The sequence below is a fragment of the Pundamilia nyererei genome, unplaced genomic scaffold (assembly GCF_000239375.1).
Source record: "Pundamilia nyererei isolate P.nyererei 1_Seehausen unplaced genomic scaffold, PunNye1.0 scaffold00240, whole genome shotgun sequence".
Lineage (NCBI taxonomy): Eukaryota > Metazoa > Chordata > Actinopteri > Cichliformes > Cichlidae > Pundamilia > Pundamilia nyererei.
The window spans coordinates 356,859-378,048 of NW_005187641.1; the positions used below are offsets into that span (position 1 = coordinate 356,859).

The 21,190-nt window shown below is 41.8% G+C and overlaps 1 protein-coding gene across 1 annotated transcript in view; it reads left to right on the plus strand.

The window, feature by feature from the left end:
- The first annotated feature begins 2,264 nt into the window (after positions 1–2,264).
- The window catches only part of taok2b (TAO kinase 2b), a 28,932-nt gene continuing 10,006 nt past the window's right edge, over positions 2,265–21,190 (plus strand). Inside the window, exons 1-17 of the mRNA XM_005749254.1 lie at positions 2,265–2,825; positions 7,249–7,389; positions 8,889–8,960; positions 9,046–9,147; positions 11,362–11,407; positions 11,507–11,603; positions 11,864–11,977; positions 13,067–13,158; positions 13,277–13,370; positions 13,832–13,913; positions 14,291–14,458; positions 15,472–15,678; positions 16,207–16,418; positions 16,589–16,766; positions 17,018–17,146; positions 17,295–17,498; positions 19,605–19,844. Coding sequence (XP_005749311.1) covers positions 7,258–7,389; positions 8,889–8,960; positions 9,046–9,147; positions 11,362–11,407; positions 11,507–11,603; positions 11,864–11,977; positions 13,067–13,158; positions 13,277–13,370; positions 13,832–13,913; positions 14,291–14,458; positions 15,472–15,678; positions 16,207–16,418; positions 16,589–16,766; positions 17,018–17,146; positions 17,295–17,498; positions 19,605–19,844 — 2,169 coding nt within the window. The 5' untranslated portion in view covers positions 2,265–2,825; positions 7,249–7,257. The remainder of the gene's footprint in view (positions 2,826–7,248; positions 7,390–8,888; positions 8,961–9,045; positions 9,148–11,361; positions 11,408–11,506; positions 11,604–11,863; positions 11,978–13,066; positions 13,159–13,276; positions 13,371–13,831; positions 13,914–14,290; positions 14,459–15,471; positions 15,679–16,206; positions 16,419–16,588; positions 16,767–17,017; positions 17,147–17,294; positions 17,499–19,604; positions 19,845–21,190) is intronic.

A 21,190-nucleotide genomic window follows, 5' to 3' on the forward strand; every position in this document is an offset into this window, starting at 1 on the left:
ACAGATTATACTGAGTGGATTAAGACAGCAAATGCCGTGCCAAACAAGCCATATGTGTGATTGCGATGACGTGTCGCTGCGTGTAGACATCATCTGAAATCAAATCAGGTTGAATGAAGGAAAACAACAAAATCCATTTAAGTGAAAAGGGATTGGGGCGGGGGGGGATCGCATTTAATAGTCGCTGAATAAGCTTTACCCCTACACACTGGTAACAAATACCTGAAACATTGTTGCCCATGTACTGGTCTTGATTTTAAATAATGGCTGACTGATGCTGGTAGGTCACTGCTAGACATGTCTGTCCTTCTGTTAGGTTATGCAACAGCATCACTATATAGCATTTTTAATTCTCAGTAAGGATTATATAGTCGTTTTGGAAAAATCCCGCAATCTCATCACGCTATAGCATCGGAGATTTCTCCATAAAGATTGCATAATGATCTGTCATCCCAAATGCTGGCCACTATGATAAGGAAAGAATAAACAACTTTATTAATATGCACTGAGCTAAGCTTTAAATACTTACATCACTATGTATGATGTAATTATTAAGAGAGCTTAATTATTGTTTTCTGAATCAAATCCTCTCATTTATTTATTTATTTTTTCTCACCTTCACAAAGGAGCACATCGAAAAGGACACGCAATCTACTGTGTAATCTATTTATGAGGCTGGCCTGCAGATGTTTAAGGACATAATGTAGGCCAATATAAAAATACGTGCACCAAAGGTGTTTTCTCGTCTGTTTCAGGCAATGCTGACAATCAGTCAGCATGAGTTGATGGTTGATTTATAGCAACAGTGGACTTTTATGTAATTTTGCAATGCATTTTTTTCAGAAATAACATTTTCTCGACGCAGATGATTATTTGTGTTATTACAAATCATTAATACATGACAATATTAAAACATTTTATCTATATTTGTAAGAGCAACTTTACAAAATTGGTCTTACATATAATATGAACTTTTATCTTTAGATTTCTACAGCGTCTGTCTGATTAATAAAGATTTCATTCATTCATTCGTTTGTTTTGTATCCCATATGGTACACGTGCTGTTTACAGGATGACTGCAGAAAGATTAGCATTAAAACAACTGAAATTACTACTGAAACTACTGAACAAGTCCAAGTAGTTTAAGAAGGGAAAACTTACCAAACTCTCAAAGTTAAATTGCATAAAATGAATGTTGAGAGTCTATTATCAATGGGATAGGCCCCAGAGCCCCTGCGATCCTTATTTAAAGTAAGTGAAAGGAGATGGATGGATGGATGGATGGATGGATGGATGGATGGATGGATGGATGGATGGATGGAGTTCAGAATAGTTACTACAATGCAAACAGTACTTTGAAGCAATTTTACTTCCAGTCTTAAAGATATAACTTGATTTTATTTAGCCTTGCTTTTGTTTTTTTTGTTGTGGGACATTACTAAGAGATTTTTATACCACTTGATGCTTTGTGGAATCATTTAGTCCTCTAGAATCAGTAGAGGAGGATGTTAGCCGAAGCTAATGTCCATTACGAACAAGACATCTCACCCCTGTATGAGCCTGTGGAGGCCATGAGTGGCTCCTTCAGCAGTAGACGGTTACAGCCACTGTGTAGGACCTAGTACCAACACAGGTCCTTTGTCTTGGAGGCAATCTGACTGTTCAATATGCACATAAATACCTGAGAAATCACTCACATAGTGGCATTGTAAAGTGCTTTGGGTGCCTTGAAAAGCGCTATATAAATCCAATCCATTATTATTATTATTATCACATTGCACTTTATGTACATATAATTACTGTGACAGGTCTTTTAGTGTATGTATATTAGCCTATATTTTATTTTTTGCTTTATTTTATTGTCTTTTTACATGTCTTTTTATTGTTTTTAGCGGTTTTAGCATTTTTGCGCCTTATTTTTTTCATTGTTTTCTAATATATCCACAATTATCTTGTTATTTCTGATCATTTTGCGGCCGTAGCAAGTGTAGATTAATAAAGTTCCTTTCTATCTGTCTAATTCTGAGATTCCTAATCTGAAATTTTGAGATACCTGTCCTAAATATTTAAATTATGGTCATAGTTTTCTTTTGTTTTATTTATTTTGACTGAAATACGCTTCCACATTAGTTAACTATACGAACCCTGATAAATAATGCGAGCTGCTCTTACCAGTTCAGTTATGTTTTTGCGAACCTCCTCGGCCACGTGAGGATACTATTTACACCTCACGTGTTCGTTTGAAAGGCGTCGAAGAAGAGCAACTTCCGTTTTCCGCTCGGCTCCCGCCCCGCTCCGCCATCATGAAGTCCTGAACAAAAACGGATGAGAGTCGAGCAAAATGGGGATAACACGAACTGTTGATGAAATCCGCCGACAACATTATCGTAATGACAGTGCACAGTGCTGAGCGGAGCGGAGCTGTCCATTTGAATGCACCAGCCTCCCACTGAAAGCGTCCCCGGCAGCTCCTAGCGTTGCGTTATTTAGTTAGCGCTGGTGCTAACAGCAGCCAGAGCTAGCCGCTGATTTTCTCTGGACGTCGACGCTGCTGCTAGGTTAGCTGGCAGGCGTCGGTCTAGCTAGCTGTCACTTAAACTGACTGCCACTTGACTCATGTCAAGTCGCACACGCCTGCTAGCTGTCCAATTGACTGGGGGCATCAGGATGGAGAGGGGTTTAAGTAAAAGCATCGACAGGCAGAATGTGGTTTATTGGTGTTGAATAGACACCAGCACCGAGGAAAGAGGAGTGAAGACCACTATTTTCCAGGCAGGCCGGTTAGCTAGCTTCAGAGCTAGCTACAGTGGATCCCAAAAGCCACGGTAAGACGTGCTATAAATCATTCAACATGCGGGGCTGTGAGCGCATCCCACCCCGTTTGCAGGGGAGACACCGGCTAGCATGATTAGCTGCCTGATTTTCAGATCTTGGGGAGTTTGACATTGACGTGGAAGCTTGTTGTTGGCCTGCACCTTGAACATTCTTGAGTTGTTGTCAAGCTGCTGTTGAATACATGTGGATTTCTATAGAAAGCAGCAGCTTGGGTAGCCTAATTGAGCAGCCGAGTGCAAAAAGCCGTCTAGCTCGCTCAGCTGATGCTGATGGCAAGCACATATATGGATAATTGCTTATGTGCCTGACCAGTCAAACACAGTAGACATGTTTTGCACAATAGGTCTGTGCTTCTCTGATGTTATAAAATGCATGTATGTTAAAGAGAGAATCATTGGTGAAACCATGTAATTGTGGCAGACGTTGTGTGGCGTTAACGAGACATGGATGGTTTAGTTAAAATGATTACAAGCTTCCTTTTGCCTTAGTTACAGTCGTCAGAGAAGTTCCCATTTTTAAAGGGAACCTAATGCTTCCCGTTTGTCAGAATCAAAATGGCCAAGTGAGTCTTGGTATTTTCATGTTCAAGGGTTTGGGAAAAACTTGAGCTTGATTGGTGACTGTGAACTTACAAAATTGCAAAAGCTGCCATTGCCCATTTATCAAGGTGTTAACCCTTGATAAAATGTTAATGACTCATGATGACCTAACTTGTTCCAGGCTGCTAACTTTGACACCAGGGAGAAGTTGTTATCTGCACTGCAGCTACACAAAAACATTCACCATTGTACTGTGCATGTGAGTGTATCATCAGTTGGCTTTTCCAATCTTTTTCTTTGGTAAAGATATATCAGCTATATTTATTCAGCATTTCCAAAAAATATCTTTTCCATAACCACACTTGGGGGTTGGGGTGGGGATTGGTTCACATATAAGAATGCGTTGATTTTGACCTTCAGAAAACATCTGATGGTTCTTGCTAGAATTCAGAGACAGACATCACGTTTCATCTTTGTTATTTCAAGGTTTATAGTCTAATATCAGCTCTCTCAGTAGGACATACTTTTAGTGTGGGGTAGTAATCGCCCACATATTTAAACGTGGTCTTCCTCACCCATTTAGCCATATCATTGTGTTTGCTCATGATAGCTCTCCAAAGCATAGTGGTTACATGGTGTTCTACTTAAAACTGGTAAATCTTGTCATGTTGTTCCCACACAGGAAGCAAAGCATGGGGCTGCTAAACTGGTTGGCAGTTTTTATGTGGAATTTGGCCTGATGTTGTCTGGTGGTTTTCAACATTTCAAAAGCTGTATGGAAAGTTAGACAGGGCCAAGTTAATGCTACAAAATGTAGTCCTCAATTTGCTTGTTGGTCACAGTTCATTAAGAAGAAAGAAAGAAACGGCTTAGGGGGGGAAAGAGATCCTGTCAATATATTGCAGTTGGTCTTTTGAAGTTCTTGGCTGTTGGTATCGGCCTCAGAAATCCAGTCTCACTGATGCTCTGCAATACACTACACAGTCAGTTTGATGCCTGCTTCTCCTTATAATCATATGAACTTTAATTCATGTATTTCTATAAGGCCTATCAGAATACTGTGCAAGTGTGTACAAATGCAAATCAAACCAAGTGTGAGTCACTATCTTAACATTTTGATAGGAAAAGAAAAGCAATCCAGCCCACCTGGTTGTTCAACCTACCCGTCTGTGTTTTGTTCTTCAGTTTTAACAGAAGCACACCTTTTATCTTGTCGCAGTTGCTGTGTGGTTTTGTGCGCGGGCTGCTGAAGGACCAATGACAACATCATTGTATGAGAGCAGTCTTTTGTTCAGCATTGAGAAACAAAATAATATGAAATAGTCTAGATTTTTTTTTAAAATCATAGTTTCATGTGTCAGGGAGATTAAAGAAGCCATTAAAGAAAGAATAACTCGAGGAAAAAGATGTTGCATCTACCATTTTAAGATCATTTTGGATCTTTAAAATGGATTATGTGCTTCAAAAATGATGTTTGTTTCCCTGTACTGAAGCTAAAGCCATATATTCTGTGTTTGGTGAAAATATAGCAATTAAAAAAACGTATATCTTATTGCAGCATTAAATAGAAAGCTGCTTTCAGCTTCTCCCTTATTCACAAGGCGGCCGCCACAGTGGCTACCGCCACTTGTTTGATTTCTCTCTCTTCCTGGGATTGAACCAGAGATCTTTTGCTTGTTACGCAGATGTATAAAACACTTCAGCCATGTTCACCGTAAATATAGAGACAGACAAAGATTCAGTAGCCTGTAGAGCCACCTTTGGCAGCAATAACTTGAAGTAATGGTTTTATGTATGACTTTATCAGTCTCTCACATGATTGTGGGGAAATTCTTGCCCACACATTACTGCTGTGCTTGGGATCACTGTCTTGTTGCATGACTTAATGTCAGCCAAGCTTTAGCGGTCAGACAGATGGTCTCACATTTGACTCTAGAATACTTTGGTATACAGAGGAGTGCATGGTTGACTCATTGACTGCAGTGTGCCCAGATCCTGTGCAAAACAAGCCCATATCATCACACCTCCTGAACCACGCTTTAGCGTCGATATGAGGTGTTAGTGCTGATATGCCGCCTGGTTTTCTCCTCACGTCGCAAAACATCTCCACTTTGGTCCCGTCTGTCTAAAGCACATTGCTCCAGAAGTCTTGTGGTTTGTTCACATGCTGCTTTGAAAACCTAAGCTATGAGCTTCTTTTTAGAGAGAGGAAGCTTTCTCCTGCCACCTCTTCCAAACAAGCCAATGTGCTGTCATGAACTTTAACATTTAAAATGCTAACTGGGGCCTGTAGAGTTCTTGTTTTTGTTCTTCTGAGCATTTAATGGTCTGATCTTGAATTTGTTGGGACATTCCCTGCTGGGAAGATTGTGGCATTGTGTTAACACACATCTGAATGCTCCAGACCAGCAAACTGCCAAAACTTCTGCTTTTTTTAGAGTGCATTTAATCGGTGGCTGCTGATTACACCATGGAGTCCTATGAGCTCTTTTCACATATATGCACATTGATGAGCCACAAGATTAAAACCATAAAAGTCACTTTTGTGCCACCAAGAAATAAAAGATCCCACCTGTCATGACATGATCAAAGGGGCCTCTTTGGTGTGGCAGCAGATCCTTTGAGTCCTGGTGGTTACAGGATGGGGCCTTCACGTGAATATGTTATAGGATCAGCATTGGTTAATCAGTATATGAGGGTTTCTATTCTACTTTATAAGTATAAACCAAAGTGGGTTGCTCCTAAGAAGCAGAACAGCAAATAATGGATGGATCTGCAGAGCAGTGTGTTGGTCCCATTGGTGGGAAAGTTGGCGCATCCTCATGTGAAGTGAAAAATATCTTTCAGTTGATGTTTGTTTTTTTTGTTTTTTTGTTGTTTTTATTTGTGTGTCCACTACAGAGGACATTAACAAATAGGCCGGGTCTCAGGAGGCTATGATTGCATGATGATGCATTGCAATTGAATATTGCTGTTCTCGCTGGCCTGCAACTGAAAAACTAGTATTTTACAATGTATAATTTAATGCTAGTTAACTGTTGGATCTAAGATGTTACTTAGCCACCCATTAGTAGCCAGGACTGCAGCTCTGGCAGACGGCTTGACTCCTCTCTGTGTGATGGGAAGTTGTGAACAAGAAGTGTGGATGGCAGCCCTGCCTAGCCGGTGCAGTTCTGCAGTATTGTGATCACGAGAAAAAGGATGTATGTAGGTTGTGTCACAGTAAACTGGTATCTAAGAGCTCTGCTGTAGCAATGCAAAAGCACATTCTGTTCATGTGTGTGGACGTTACCCCACGAGGAGAGAACGCTAACACTGCTTATGTTAGCCACACGCAGCAGTCTGTGTGTGCAGTGTTCTGCTCAGTGCAGCGTGCCACACATTTTAGAAACATTAAAAAGATGTTCCAGGTCTTCAAGAAATTGATCAGTATTGTTGCCAGGACCATCCTTTGATATAGTGCTGCAATTCTGCAAGCTTCGTACGTACATTACAAGACAGTCTTCTGCAATACATGAAAATATCTGTGTAGGAGAAGAAGAAAAAGCATTAATAGGGTTTAAATGATTAGATGATATGTAAGAGAAACTCTGTATTTCCTTAAAAAGAAAGAAAGAAAAGAAATAACATGGGTGTAAGCCCAGTTTGTGCTTTGTACTGCTTTCCCCTTTCATCTTTGGTTGAGAACAATATATTTTTTAAATGGCATGAGTGACATCAGTGTCAACAATTTCCACCACAGAGATCTAAGTGTGTCGACTTCATGTGACAGACTAGACCGTGTTTCCGAGGCAACTCGTGCTTTCAGCACAAATGTTGGTATCCTTTCCAAATAACAGATGCTCACCCAGTGTGTCTCTTCCACGCTCACCAGGCGCTGGCCATGCCGTCGAGTGTGCGGGCCGGGAGCCTGAAGGACCCGGAGGTGGCTGAGCTCTTCTCGAGGGAGGATCCCGAGAAGTTCTTCACGGACCTGAGGGAGATCGGCCACGGGAGCTTCGGAGCAGTGTACTTTGTAAGTTAGTTTTCTTAGGGTTTGGCTCTTTAATAGAAATGTGATAGAGAGCACACAAGAGCCCTTTAAGTGTGCTTTCCCCTGAGTGCAGGCTTAAATGTGAAGGCCTGTTACTTAATATGATTTCAGATACTTGTGTTCATTTATCGGTTTGAATTGTGTGTTTGATCTTTGTCAGCTCTGCAACAGAGTTGTAGATGTATAGTTATGTTCGTTTGAATTCAGTAGTAGGAAAATGTTCAGGTATGTGGTTTTAACATGCAGCTTACCTGAAGGCATATAAACATGGGGACAGGCTACGGACAAATAACACTGACTGAGTACGCTGAAAATCGGTTTTTGAATTCTGGAGTTTGGATGATATTTTAGTTTTCAGTCACACACTGACTCAGTCATCTGGCAAACTTTAAAAAGTGGTCTGCTTGTTATAAATTTAAGACTGCAGTCTCTGAGTAGTTAGCATGGTGTTCATAATGTTGTATACAGCTGTTCTTCACTGAATTTATATAATGTAAGCATGAGAATGCAGGTGAAATGAAAATCATTACCTTTGTATATATATTATCGTCTTATTAATGTCTAATTATTTCTCTGGCTTTGTTTTTCTTCTTATGTAAGTTGATCAGTGTTTTGGCGCCATAGACAACAGTGTAGGCTCAGTTCTTCCTGCATATAAACCATTTCAGCGCCCACCTGAGAGGTTATTACTTCCCTCATAGGAAGTTACTATAAATAACAGATCTTACTAAGTAAGGTAACATGACTCATTACCTAAACTACATGCAGGCCAGTCGTGCTTATGTGCATAGGCGCATTTTAAACAACAACAAACCTGGACAGGCAAAATTTTCATAGCGTAATTAAAAAAAAATTTCATACTTTGATTTTTGCATTGTTTTTTGGGGGGATTTCACTTGGTTCAAATGTAATTACTGCTATAAATCTTGCTGAAGTCGGAGTGATTGATGCTAAGAAAAGCTAAGCGCAGCAAAGAAGAATAGCTGACAGATGGCGGTACTTCTATTAAGAGCACAAGCTGGATAAACCTGTCGACTGAAGATGAAAGAAGAAGGAAAAAGTAAAAACACAGTGCAAGTCGGGGAAGGAGAACAACTTTTCAGAGCAGGATAAAAGTCCCTGTTTAATGAAGGGTGAAAAGCAGCCAGTCATGGATGAAGGGATGATAGGAGGGCAGAGGAGAAGAGGGAAGGAAGCTCTGCAGAAATGCTCGTTTTATGTAATGGCCATTTCTTTGTTGTATTTAATGTGAGGAGCATTGATGGATGTGTCTCAAGTGCTTTGTGGAATAAATGCTGCACTGATGCTCTCAGCCAGGTTTAAGTGTTTGAGTTTTGCTTGCAATTAACTTTGTGTGGAAGGAAAAGAAAACAAGGCGAGGGCGTCTGTGCTATTTAAAGAAATAGTGACAAAGATGGTTCGAGCAGCATCCAAAGCTTCAAAAAATTTACTGCATGTTGTCCTTAAATTTTCCCTACTAGGCCCACGACATCCGCACAAATGAGGTGGTGGCCATCAAGAAGATGTCCTATAGTGGCAAACAGTCCAATGAGGTAAGACCTGGCGACTCTCTAATGGCTGATCTGCTGCAGATGTAATATCTTATGGATAGTGATGAAGGCTCTGCTCGTATCCTAGAAATGGCAGGATATCATCAAGGAAGTGAAGTTCCTCCAGAAACTGCGCCACCCCAACACTGTGGAGTACCGTGGCTGCTACCTGAGAGAGCACACAGCCTGGGTGAGTGTGTGCAAAAGCTGTGCACTCATCAGTGTTGTGTTAATCAAATGAATGATTTTAAAAGTGACTTGCTTAGGAGGTCGTTAAAGATGTTAACATTCCCAGTACCACACATTTAAAAAATAAAACAAAGAATATAGTTGGGGATATTTCAGCATCCACTTTAAACACATTTCTTTTTTATGCACATATTTGGGCCACCAATGGATTGTAAAAATACACCCAGAACTTTGTCCCCTCTGCAGTATTCCTGTGTTCATTTTCACTATATTTGAAAAATGTCAGAGATGAGTAAAAGCAGTGCTGTGATTGATAAATAAATACTCAATTTATCGTTTTTATTTTTATTTCAACTTGAGATCATAACAACCATCAAATTTGGTTCTCTCACCCCTCGACTTACTCTCCCCCCTTAGCTCCATCTTTCACATTCTCTCTCTCTCTCTCTCTCTCGATCAGGAAGAGAGCAGCCTTTTGTTTCAGTGTAAATAAAAACATGAAACGTTGACCATTTGTTCTAATATTGAAACCGGTTTCTGGTACTTCCTCCTTTTTTCTGTGCAGCTTGAGGCAAGTTGCAGTTGCCACAGAGTCTGTTTGTTTCACTGTGACTGCAGGAATTAAATATAGTCTCTGGTTTCTGCAGCCAAAAAGCAGTTTTTCATTCCAGATATCCTCAAAAGGCTCTCAGTCCCTGGAGAAAGTTGATGTGGCAAAAAACAAAAAAGCTCTAAAAATGACATCATTGTAATTAACTGGTGTGTTTTTTAACAAAACATATTAGTGCATTTCAGAAAATTAGAATGAAGTGAAAGTTTTGTTTGTTTGTTTTTTTACATATTCATCCAAAAATTAAAGTATTAAAAGCCTTTTGTGTGAGTATGCCTTGTAGTGCATGGAAATGAGCAGCCCTTGTAATAAAACTACAATATTTTAGTATATTAGTGTTTGAACAGTGGCATTGAGTGCGTCTCTCTATATAGTTGAGTACATGTAACCACAGTTATAGAGACGACTGGACTGTTCTCCAGATGATCTCTGATACACTCCACAAGGAGGGGAAGCCGCAGGATGTTGTTGCTGAACGTCTGGCTGTTCGCAGAGTGCTCGATCACAGCATATTAATGGCATTTTGCACAAACAACAGTGATGGCTGCAGCCTCAATGGTATTGTCAAGAAAATCAATTCAAGAACTTGGGCGACTTTACAAAGAGTGGACTGAGGCTGGTGTCAGTACGTCTCCAGGAAAGCAGCTACAACTTCAGCATTCCTAATATCGAGTCACTCCTGAACCGGAGACGACATCAAAAAGGACTGGACAGCTGCTCAGTGCTTCTCTTTCCACATAAAAGTAAAATTTAAGGTCCTAAAGACTAGAGGAAGAGTAGAGAGGCACAAAATCCAAGATGCTTGAAGTCCAGTGTGAAGTTTCTGCAGTGCCATGTCATCTCCTCATGTTGGTGTCAGTTGATCCACTGTGTTATCAAGTCTACAGTTAACAAAGTCACCCACCTGGAGATTTGGAGCACTTTGTGCTTTAATTTGCTGACAAACTTTATGGAGAGAGATGGTGATTTCCTTTTCCAGCAGGATTTAGCCCCTGCTCGCAGTACAAAAACTACTAGCAAATGGTTTGCTGGCCGCAGTATTGCTGTGCCTCATTGATCAGCCAGCTCATCTGACCTGAACCCCAGAGTGTCTGTGTTGTTATTGTCAAAATGAAGATGAGAAACACAGGACCCAAAAATACAGACAGGATGAAAGCAGCTATCAGAGCAGCCTGGGCTTCCTGTACACCATGCTGCATTATTACAGTGATTCATGGTAACGGAGCTCCAACCACGTATAAAAATATTCTGTATGTCTGATTTTCACAAGGTATAAGTCACGATCATCAAAATTAAAACAAAAAAGGCTTAAAATGTTTCACATTGAAGGTGTGCTGTCGTCTATAGACACCTAAATAATGTTACATTATGTGGGATGGTTAGCTTTTACATCTCATGCATACTTTGGCTCTCAGAGCTCCATTGTGAGGTGGACATGAGAACACTTTCTCGGACTCCACCTTAGTTTGACAGCAGTGTTAAAACTTTGATAAATGGGTCGAAGTCTCTGGTACAAAAAAAGCTCTTCCCGCCTAGGTCAAGTGTGACAAAGTTTTTAACACCAAGTGTACTCTTGGTTTAACACTCCACCCGTCTCTCTTCTAGCTGGTGATGGAGTACTGCTTGGGTTCAGCTTCTGACCTTTTAGAAGGTAAGTAAGACAAATGAGTAATGACAAAACCCGTTTTACCCGTTTGAGTTTACGTTCACATAAACTGCCTGATATTCCCAAATCTCTCTCTTCACTCAGTCCACAAGAAACCGCTGCAGGAAGTGGAGATAGCTGCCATAACCCATGGTGCATTGCAGGGATTGGTGTATCTTCACTCTCACAACATGATTCACAGGTAACCCCTATTCATTTCTCACTTATCTGGATCTATTCTGCTCTCCTCCCCCACACTTCTGACAAGAGACTAAACAAATAGAGGGGAGAAAGCACAAACTGTGCTGCCTGAGATAAGCTTATGCAATGGTGCTTGTGCTTACACACTGTGCATCATGCTGCTCCCCAGCCTCCAACAATGCATTTTCTCTCAAACTGTTTTGTCTCCGTCGTGTTTTTCCTGACCCGTCATTTTCTCCTGTCTGATCGTTTCTCTCTCAGGGATGTGAAGGCCGGAAACATCTTGTTGACAGAGCCAGGTCAGGTCAAACTGGGAGACTTTGGCTCGGCCTCTATTGTCGCTCCAGCCAACTCCTTCGTGGGAACACCTTACTGGTAAAACATCAAACCAGTGTCTCACTGGCCTACTCATTGTGGATTCTCAAAGAAGCCTCAAAAACTAACCAAAATCGTGCGTGTCAAATATGATACACTAGACGTTAAGGGGTTAAAACATACCTGTGATGTTTTGCCGTATTTTATCTTTCCTTTCTGTTCTGTTACAATCATAGAAGCTCATGTTAAAGTTCAAATACTGAGGTCAGTGTATGTATAAGTAATCTCAGGCTCTGAGCTCTCCATTTCACTGTTTTTTTTCTACTCCTAGCTTTGTGTGATGTCAAAGAAAGAGGATATCCCTAAGACGATGATGTCATGTCTGTGCAGGCGAAATGAGCTTTTCAGACTGTTAGCATGGCTGTTATGTGGTGTCTATTTTGTCCACTGAGTGTAAAGGCGAGTGAGAAGCAGCAGCACTCTTAAATGAGCTTGTTTGCACATTGTAGAGGTTTCATACATGTAAATATAGTCGAAATCTTTAAATGTTGTCATTAACTTGCGTGTGTTGATTTTGTAAAATCAGATATATTTCCTCCGATGTTGACAATTTAAATATTCATTAATATCTAGCGTACTGCTGGTGTCTAGATAAAGTTTAGTCTCTAATCATGCGGGTAACGTGCTTTCATTTGCATTGAACCTAAGATAGCTGACTAAACGCTGCTCACATTTGTGAAGCAAGGTGTGGCCACCCAAATGTCACATTCAAATTCATTCAAAGCAGGCCGAGTACAGTTCACACTGGGAAAAACTTTGATCTGTAGAATGAGCATTTGTTTAATTATAAGTTGTTAATTAAAAAAAAAAAAAAGGTTATTCTGCCACCGAATTTTTCCTTTCCAATCTTTTCAAGTGTATTTGAGGAGGTTAAATCACCAAGTGGTTTACTCCCACCTCTCACCGTTCAGCAGCCAGAATTATTTGTTGTTACTCTACATGAGCATAAAGCTAACGCTGCCTGTTTAGGTGGGGCAGATGCTGGAAACAACAGTGAGCCACCAGGTGCCATTGTGTGCTGGATCAAAGGAAGAGGGCTGGAAATGGCTGAATTACTGCTGATGTGTTGTTGTTGTTTCCTCCACCCAGGATGGCCCCTGAGGTGATCTTAGCCATGGATGAGGGTCAGTACGACGGGAAGGTGGATGTGTGGTCACTTGGCATCACCTGCATAGAGCTGGGTAAGAGATGGCCATACAGTGCTCCACAAGTGTCTCTCTTTGTGTTCACAAAGCTGAAAGTGTTCTTTGTCTGCCTCTCCTTCTCTGGCACGCTATGTCGTGCTTTGTGATTCTGCAGCGGAAAGGAAGCCTCCTCTGTTCAACATGAATGCTATGAGTGCCTTATACCACATCGCCCAGAATGAGAGCCCTGTGTTGCAGTCTAATCACTGGTGAGAGACGAAGCTTTGCAACCGACCTGTGTCTTTCTGTCATTTATTTCACAATTGTGTGTGTGTGTGTGTGTGTGTGTGTGTGTGTACACATAAATAAAAAAAATAGGTTTCATAAAAATGACTGGTTATTAAGGCTTTTTGAACATGGGGATGAACTCACACTTTGAGTTTGCTGCCATGCTTATAGATCAGTGTTTAAATGGTTACATTATTTGAATCATCTCAGGTAACTGTGGACAAACCCTTCAGTATTTCTCATGGGACACTTACTGCTGTTTTTTTAACCAGTTTGTCTCCACATCAGGACATTTTTAATGCTTTCCGAGTTTTAATTGAGCTAACAAATCTCTCAAGCCGCTTTAACGGACTATAACATAATTAAGATTATTATATGTGTAATAATGCAGTATGCATTGCTTAAATTATATGTATAATCATGACGTTTTGGAAATTTTCAGGTCTGATTATTTCCGCAATTTCGTGGACTCCTGTTTGCAGAAGATCGCCCAGGACAGACCTACCTCTGATGTGCTGCTCAAGGTACAAACAGCCGTGTGATTAATCTTTAACTGAGAGAATAGAATGACATATATTTCTTTTTCTCTTTTCAGCTTGTTGTTTTTGGACAAATAATGAAATTTGTGCTTTAAATTCAAAACAGATTTTTAGGCTTGAAGGAAAACACTGAGTGAAGGTTCAGTGTGCAAGCAAATAATCGCCAAGAAGGGTTTTTTTCTGTTGTTGTGTTTTGTTTCCTTTTTTTTGTTTTGTTTTTTAAATGAAAAACAATGATTTTATTTTACTTGGATGTATAATTTTGGTGATGGGCATGTCTATGTATTTTTAACTGTCAGACTAAGGTATTTCATCCTGTCACTGTCCATCTCACCCCTTCTTTCAACCCTCCATCCACCCAGCACCATTTCCTATGCAGAGAGCGTCCCATGACAGTTGTGATGGACCTGATTGCACGGACCAAGGATGCTGTTCGTGAGCTGGACAACCTTCAGTACCGGAAGATGAAGAAAATCCTCTTTCATGAGGCGCACAATGGTCCCGCACCTGAAGGAGGCGATGAGGAAGAGGTAAGAAAGGGTGATGACGTATCAACCCTGTAATGCTTTTATCCTATTTAATTTAATTTAAACAAGCCTCTAATATTGATAAGTGGACAGTTTTCTTTTCTTATTAGCGAAACCACAGAGTGTTTGGGCCCAGAAATGGCTAATGACATCAGACAGGCACATAACATGAGAACAGCTGCTTCATATGTGAAAGGGGATTGAGAAAGCTGAAACATGAAAGTACAATTAACAAATACGAAGCAGCACTCTTTGGGGTCATCTCTTCATTTAAGCTCGCTTTAAATATTTGAGTTCCTCTCCTGGTTTTTTGTTTTTGTAAAATTAAGAAAGAAAGCGCTTCTGTCAAGAGACATGTGACGATGTTTTGTTTTGGATTTGCTTCATATAAACTGCTGCTGTTTATATTGCATTGCAATTGTAAATAAAGCCAGAGTCCAACGGTAATTATTTAATCCACAAATGAGAAAATGGGGGAAATGGTGATGATATTTTGCAGTTTTATTTATTTATTTTCAACAGAATCTCATAGAAACAGGATTGGCCCAGCATAACGCAGTAATGTTGACAGAGCAAATAAGAGTCTTGAAACATGAACAATTGTACTCATGCACACAAAGCGCATGAATGTGTCTGCTTCTACTGAAAACCTGCTTTAAAGGCCTATTCTTGTCTGCAGTTGAGGTAAATACAGGCACTGGTTACTATAAGAATAAAGACGTAAGGTAAATAAGACCCTTTTGTCCTCATACAAAGACTTTTTTATCTATTTAATTCTTTGATGGCCGTTTAAACAAAAGTAAATGAAAGAATAGCGACTGTGGTTCAATCTATCAGACCTGCATTTGTTTGGGATGTTTAAATATGTTTGCTCAGTATCATTTTTTTCTTTAATACAGTCCCACTGAGCAAATGACCCTCAATCACAGACTCCATTTGTTATTTTTTATTTTTTTTATTTTTTTAGAGCTTTGTCATTATTTTAGCAAAAACGTGCTTTATTTTTTCCCCTCCAGGATGTGGAGCAGTACATGCTGCGCACCGGCACAGTCAACAGCATGGAGAGCTCTCACTCTCTGCCATCCATGTCCATCAGCGCCAGCTCCCAGAGTAGCTCGGTCAACAGTCTGGCAGACGGCTCCGATGACAGTGGGGAGATGGCCATGATGCAGGAGGGAGAGCACACCGTCACCTCCAATAGCTCCGTCCTGCACAAGCCGCTGGTCAGTCCACGTGTTAACACATCTGTGGGTGGATGTGTTGTTTAACAGTCTAACCCCTCAATCACTCACCTGGATAAGCTGGTGACCCATATGCTGAAGGGTACTTGGGGCTTGTTTGGGGCCCCCCCAAACTCAGGCTTGCAGTGTTAAGTGTGAGTCTCGTGTGTATCTGCTGAGAGACGTGTAACTTTCAGGCTAAAAGCATTGAGTGATACTTTATAGTTGGGCTATTTTACCTTTTTATTGTAGTTTAGATGAGCCAAAGGAGAAGCTGTTTTATAAGCGCAATCTGGTGCCACCTACAGGAAAAGGAAGGCAAAAGCAGAACCAGATGCACAGCAGATTGGCAGTGTGACACCTACAAAACAAATGCCTGGTAGCAGACTTGCTAAGCGCGCAGCCTCCTGGGAGTTTTTGCATTGGCAATAATTAGTTTCATTTATTTGAAGCGGTAGGATGACATTGAGTTGAGATAAAACTTTGCATTTGTAGCCACCTTTAATTGCTCTAATTTTCTCCACCTTGTAGAGCCATGACAACATCTATGACGATCCCTATCAGCCAGAGGTTGATTCTCAGCGAGAAGCTGCATCTGCTGGTGGTGGAGGAGGAGGAGGGGGGGGAGGGGGCAGACGTCGACGAGGCCGAGACCATTTTGCCACCATCAGGACCGCCTCACTGGTCACCCGTCAGATCCAGGAACACGAGCAGGGCTCTGCACTGAGAGAGCAGATGTCCGGGTGAGGTCACAGTCGTGAATTGTTGATGGTGTTACGGGACAATCAAAACGAGTGTATTTGCACATGTTTTTGAACTTTATACAAATAAAAGAAAACAAAGGGCTTCAAATGCTTAGTTAAGTAATGCTTGCTGATTATTAGCCATTAGGTAACCGTGTTTCTCCTCACAGCTATAAGCGAATGCGGCGTCAGCACCAGAAGCAGCTGATGGGCCTGGAGAACAAGCTGAAGGCCGAGATGGACGAACATCAGCTGAGATTGGACAAAGAGCTGGAGAATTTGAGGAACAGCTTCTCAGTGGAAGGAGAAAAACTCACCAAGAAGCACCAGGGTATCCTGGAGAAAGAGGTGAACGAGGATCACAGAGAAATATAATAAATTCAAATATATGTGATGAATGTCAAATGTGTGGTTCTGATACTCACTATGTTGTTAGTCTTGCTAATATTAGTCAATACTTTCACATTGCTCAGTGTACACATGCCTGCTTCATATGAAGTTGATCTTTCCAAAGTGTAGCAGCCACTGAGAAGTCAGTAAGAGCACTGATAAGACTCAATATCACTAATTGTGAATGTTTTTGGGCTTTTATCCTCCAGGGAAAGGCAGTCGTGTCGGAGGAGAAGAAGTTCCAGCAGCACATTCTGACGCAGCAAAAGAAGGAGCTGACCGGCCTGCTGGATTCCCAGAAACGACAGTATCGCCAGCGCAAAGAGCAGCTCAAAGAGGTGCCTCTGAGTTTTGTCATATTATGTTTCAACAAATATATGAGTGTCTTCTTTTTCATCACTCCACTTGCAATCGGTTCATTTTGACGGGTAAGTATAATGCTGCACAAACGGTGAACCGAGCTAAACGCTGCTGTTATTCCTCAAGGAACTGAACGAGAATCAGTCAACGCCAAAGCGGGAGAAGCAGGAGTGGTTGGTGCATCAGAAGGAGTGCCTGCAGCAGCGGCAGGCTGAGGAAGAGGCAGGTCTGCTGCGGAGGCAGAGGCAGTATTATGAGGTGCAGTGTCGCCAGTACAAGAGGAAGATGCTGCTGTCACGCCACAACCTGGAGCAGGACCTGCTCAGAGAGGTACTGTTCTTAGTCCTTTGAAGCACATTAATATCATTTTTATTTTGATATTGTTTTATAATATTTATAAATGTTAAGACTTTTGCAATTCATTTTGTCATCCATGTGTAACAGTAATGCACAAGCAAAATATTAATGGCTTGGAAAATTAGGTGCACTCAAAAGTTGTTGCAAAAGTTTTGCATGTAGTGGTCTTTTATTTGGGAACACTAAGGTTTATACCTAATATCTAGAGAAGGTTTATTGTGTGTGTGTGTGTGTGTGTGTGTGTGTGTGTGTGTAGACATATACAAATACACTTTATTAACTGAGCAAGTGTGAGCACATCTAAAAAGTTTTGTCAGTTTGCTGAAGCATTCAGATGTTTAACACAATGCCACGTAGGAAACACAACAACAATCTTAACCCTTTAAAACGGGTCGGAGCGGGCACGCTCCGTTTTGCGCAACTACTTTTAAATCCCGGTAGCTCTGCAACCACATAAGCTAGCGCAATAATTTTTTTTTTTGCATATGAAACCGGAGGAGTTGTACTTACATCTGATGCCATCAGCTTGTCCTCGGTCACAGTTTCCTTCCATATATATCTTTGCAAAAACTGCATAAAAAGCACTTGCAGGAACAAAAACATAATATTCCAGAAACGCGCTTTGCCGATCCGATCAGCTGTTTGTAACACTTCCTACGTCCATCAGCGCGAACTATCGCATGTCCGCCATGACCTGCCCGAAACCGGAAGTGACGTCATTTTGCGGAAATGTCGTTTTTTTACCATCAGGGCCTCGTGAGCCTATACTGGTGTTTTTAAAAGTTATGTTTGACTTTGACTTTCTGTGTCGTTTCTGGGATGCTTAGGACTCATATTGCACTGCTGGAAATAGTTTATTTTGATGCATATGCTGCTTTTTTGCAAATTTGCACTATAATATTTATTTTCGTTTTTCCTGCAGTATATAAAAATTGGTGTTTTTCAAAAATAAAACTATGAAGACACTCAAAATAAATTTCCTGTGGTGGGAAACTATTTTGTGCAACTTTTTTTGTATTTCAAGTGTTGAGGGATAAGCCTCTTAAATTTCTCTAACTAGAAATGTATGTTAAAAAAACGATTTTCAAATTATTATTTTTTTAGTTTATTGCAATTTATGTAATTACTATGCAGTTAATGCAGACATATTATTAAAATTTGGGCTATAATGGTTGTATTGATGTATATCAACTTGAAATGCTCCAAAAAATGGCTCCACAGCATGTAAAAATATAAAGTAAGCTCTGGCCGGCTTGGTTCTATGGTAGGTCTTAAAGGGTTAAAGAAGTAAATGTTGCTGCAATCAGTCTGGGAAGGGTTAGAAGGCAATCTCCAAACAACCTGCATCCATCGCTCTACAGTGAGTGAAAAACATTGTTCTCAGGACTGGACAAATCAAATCAAATGACAATAAAAGTGATTTGATTTGATTTGGACGCCCCGATAAATTCATCCCAAAGTCAAACTGCAGTATTTAGAGGGAGTGCAAAAAAACATCTCAGACTCTTCAGGTCTCAGTTAGTATCAAGCATTAAGTTCATGACAGTACAATTAGAAAAAGACAAACATGTATGACTTTTTTGGAAGAGATTTCAGGAGAAAGCTTCTTCTTTCTAAAAAGAACATGGCAGCAAAGCTTTGGCTTGAAAAGCAGCATCAGAATAAACTACAAGACTTCTGGAAAGTGAGACTAAAGTGGACGTGTTTTGCACGGCACTACATTTGGAGAAAAGCCAACAGCACAAACACCTCATACTAGCATATGATTTGGACTCGTTTTTCAGCGACAGGATTCTAGAGTCAGATGAGTCCGTCTGTCTGCCAAGCTTGGCTGAAACTGGTTCATGCAACAGGACAATGATCCCACGCGCAGCAGCAAATCTACAACAGTATGGCTGAAAAAGAAAAAAAAAATTTTGTTTGTTTCTTTTAATAAATGACCTATAAATTCATACTTTTTAATAATTGTAGCTTGATACAAGATATCCTTTGGTGGCTATTGCAGGTTTCTGTCCTCCCAGTATTACAAATCACCTTCTGCATCTTTTGTTTGTTTTTTTTCTTCTTCTCCTTCTTCAGGATCTGAACAAAAAGCAGACTCTGAAGGACTTGGAGTGTGCCATGCTGCTGCGTCACCACGAATCCACCCAGGAGCTGGAGTTCCGCCAGCTGAGTTTGGTGCAGCGTACGCGGGCCGAGCTGATCCGCACGCAACACCAGACGGAGCTCACCAACCAGATGGAGTATAACAAGAGGCGTGAGCAAGAGCTGCGTCAGAAACACTCCGTGGAGGTCCGCCAACAGCCCAAGAGCCTCAAAGTGAGTGACAGCACCCAGAGCCAGGGGTCTCCCGAGGAGGGAAAGAGCGAGCCGACAGAGGGGCCGAGCAGCAGCTGGGACAGCGAGGGAGGGGGGGAGGAGCTAGAGGAAGAAAAGGAGAGCGAGGTGGCGGCGAAGGAGGTTTATGATGTTGGGGATGAGCTTGATGGAGTAGTAGATGATGAAGATGAAGTTTTTAGCAGAGGGGTAGATGAGGTGGAGGGTGTGCGTGTCGCTGTGGCTGAGGGGAAGGACGAGGTAGACGAGGAGGGAAGTAAATCAGAAGATGTAGTTGAGTGGAAAGTCGGTGAAGAGGAGACAGAAGTCAGGGAAGTAGAAGGAGTGCAGTGGGAGTACGAAGAGGATCATGGTAAATCTGCACGCATAGAGACCGAAGAAGAAGAAGAAGAAGAGGGCAGGGGTGTAGCTGACGGTTGTCCGTCGGAGCTCATCTTGTCCTCGTCCCCAGAAAAGAGGCGGCTGCGTGAGCGAGACATCGATGAGCTGTCAGAGTTTTTCTTCCCTGACGCCTCTGAGGAGCTGGAGCCCATACCCGTCTCACCCCCACCCGCACCCCCTGCCCAGACTTCTCTCCCCTCACTCTTCTCTCACGGCATCTGCCTCCTCCTCTCCCTCTCTGTCGCTGCGCAGCCTTCCAACCTCACTTTGCTGCTGCTCTCCATCTTCCTCCTCTCCCTCCGCCGCTCTCCACCCCTGCCCTCGGTGGCATCCGTTCTCCTCTCTGCTGAGCTCGCCTTCTTGGCGCTCTTCTTCTCATACCTTTTCCTTCGTTCCTGCTGTTCTCTGTCGCTTTCCACCTACCTGACTCTCAGCCTCTGGGCCAATGGCCTCTTCAGTTTAGGGCTCTCCATCAGTTTGGGGATTTATTACATCCCCATTATTTTCATCTCAGCCTCCTTCCTCAGCTCTCCCTCCATTTTCCTTTCCCTCTATTTGATCGTGGTCCTGATTGTCAGGCCAGCCCGTGATTTCTTCCAGCTCGCGCCCCGCAAAGTCAACCGCCTCTGCATGCGCGTCCTCTTCCGCCTGCCTCGGCCACTGTTTGCCATGTGCCAGTCGGTGCTGGGCGGTATGGCTGAGCGTAACCTTTATGAGATGTTTCCTAAAGCAGGCCGCAACTGGGGCGTTCGCCAGTCCAGAATCCCAGTTCCACTAAAGAGCCTGGCCTTGGAGTATCAGGCTCAATGCAGGAGCACCTCTCTTGTAGCCAAGGGCCTGCTGTGGGTGAAGCGTTTCGGCAGACGCCCCCTCGGCATCTTGGCAGATCTAGCTAACTCGGTAGTGCTAAAACTAGCCCGGCAGGTCGTTAAAAAGCTGCCGCTCAG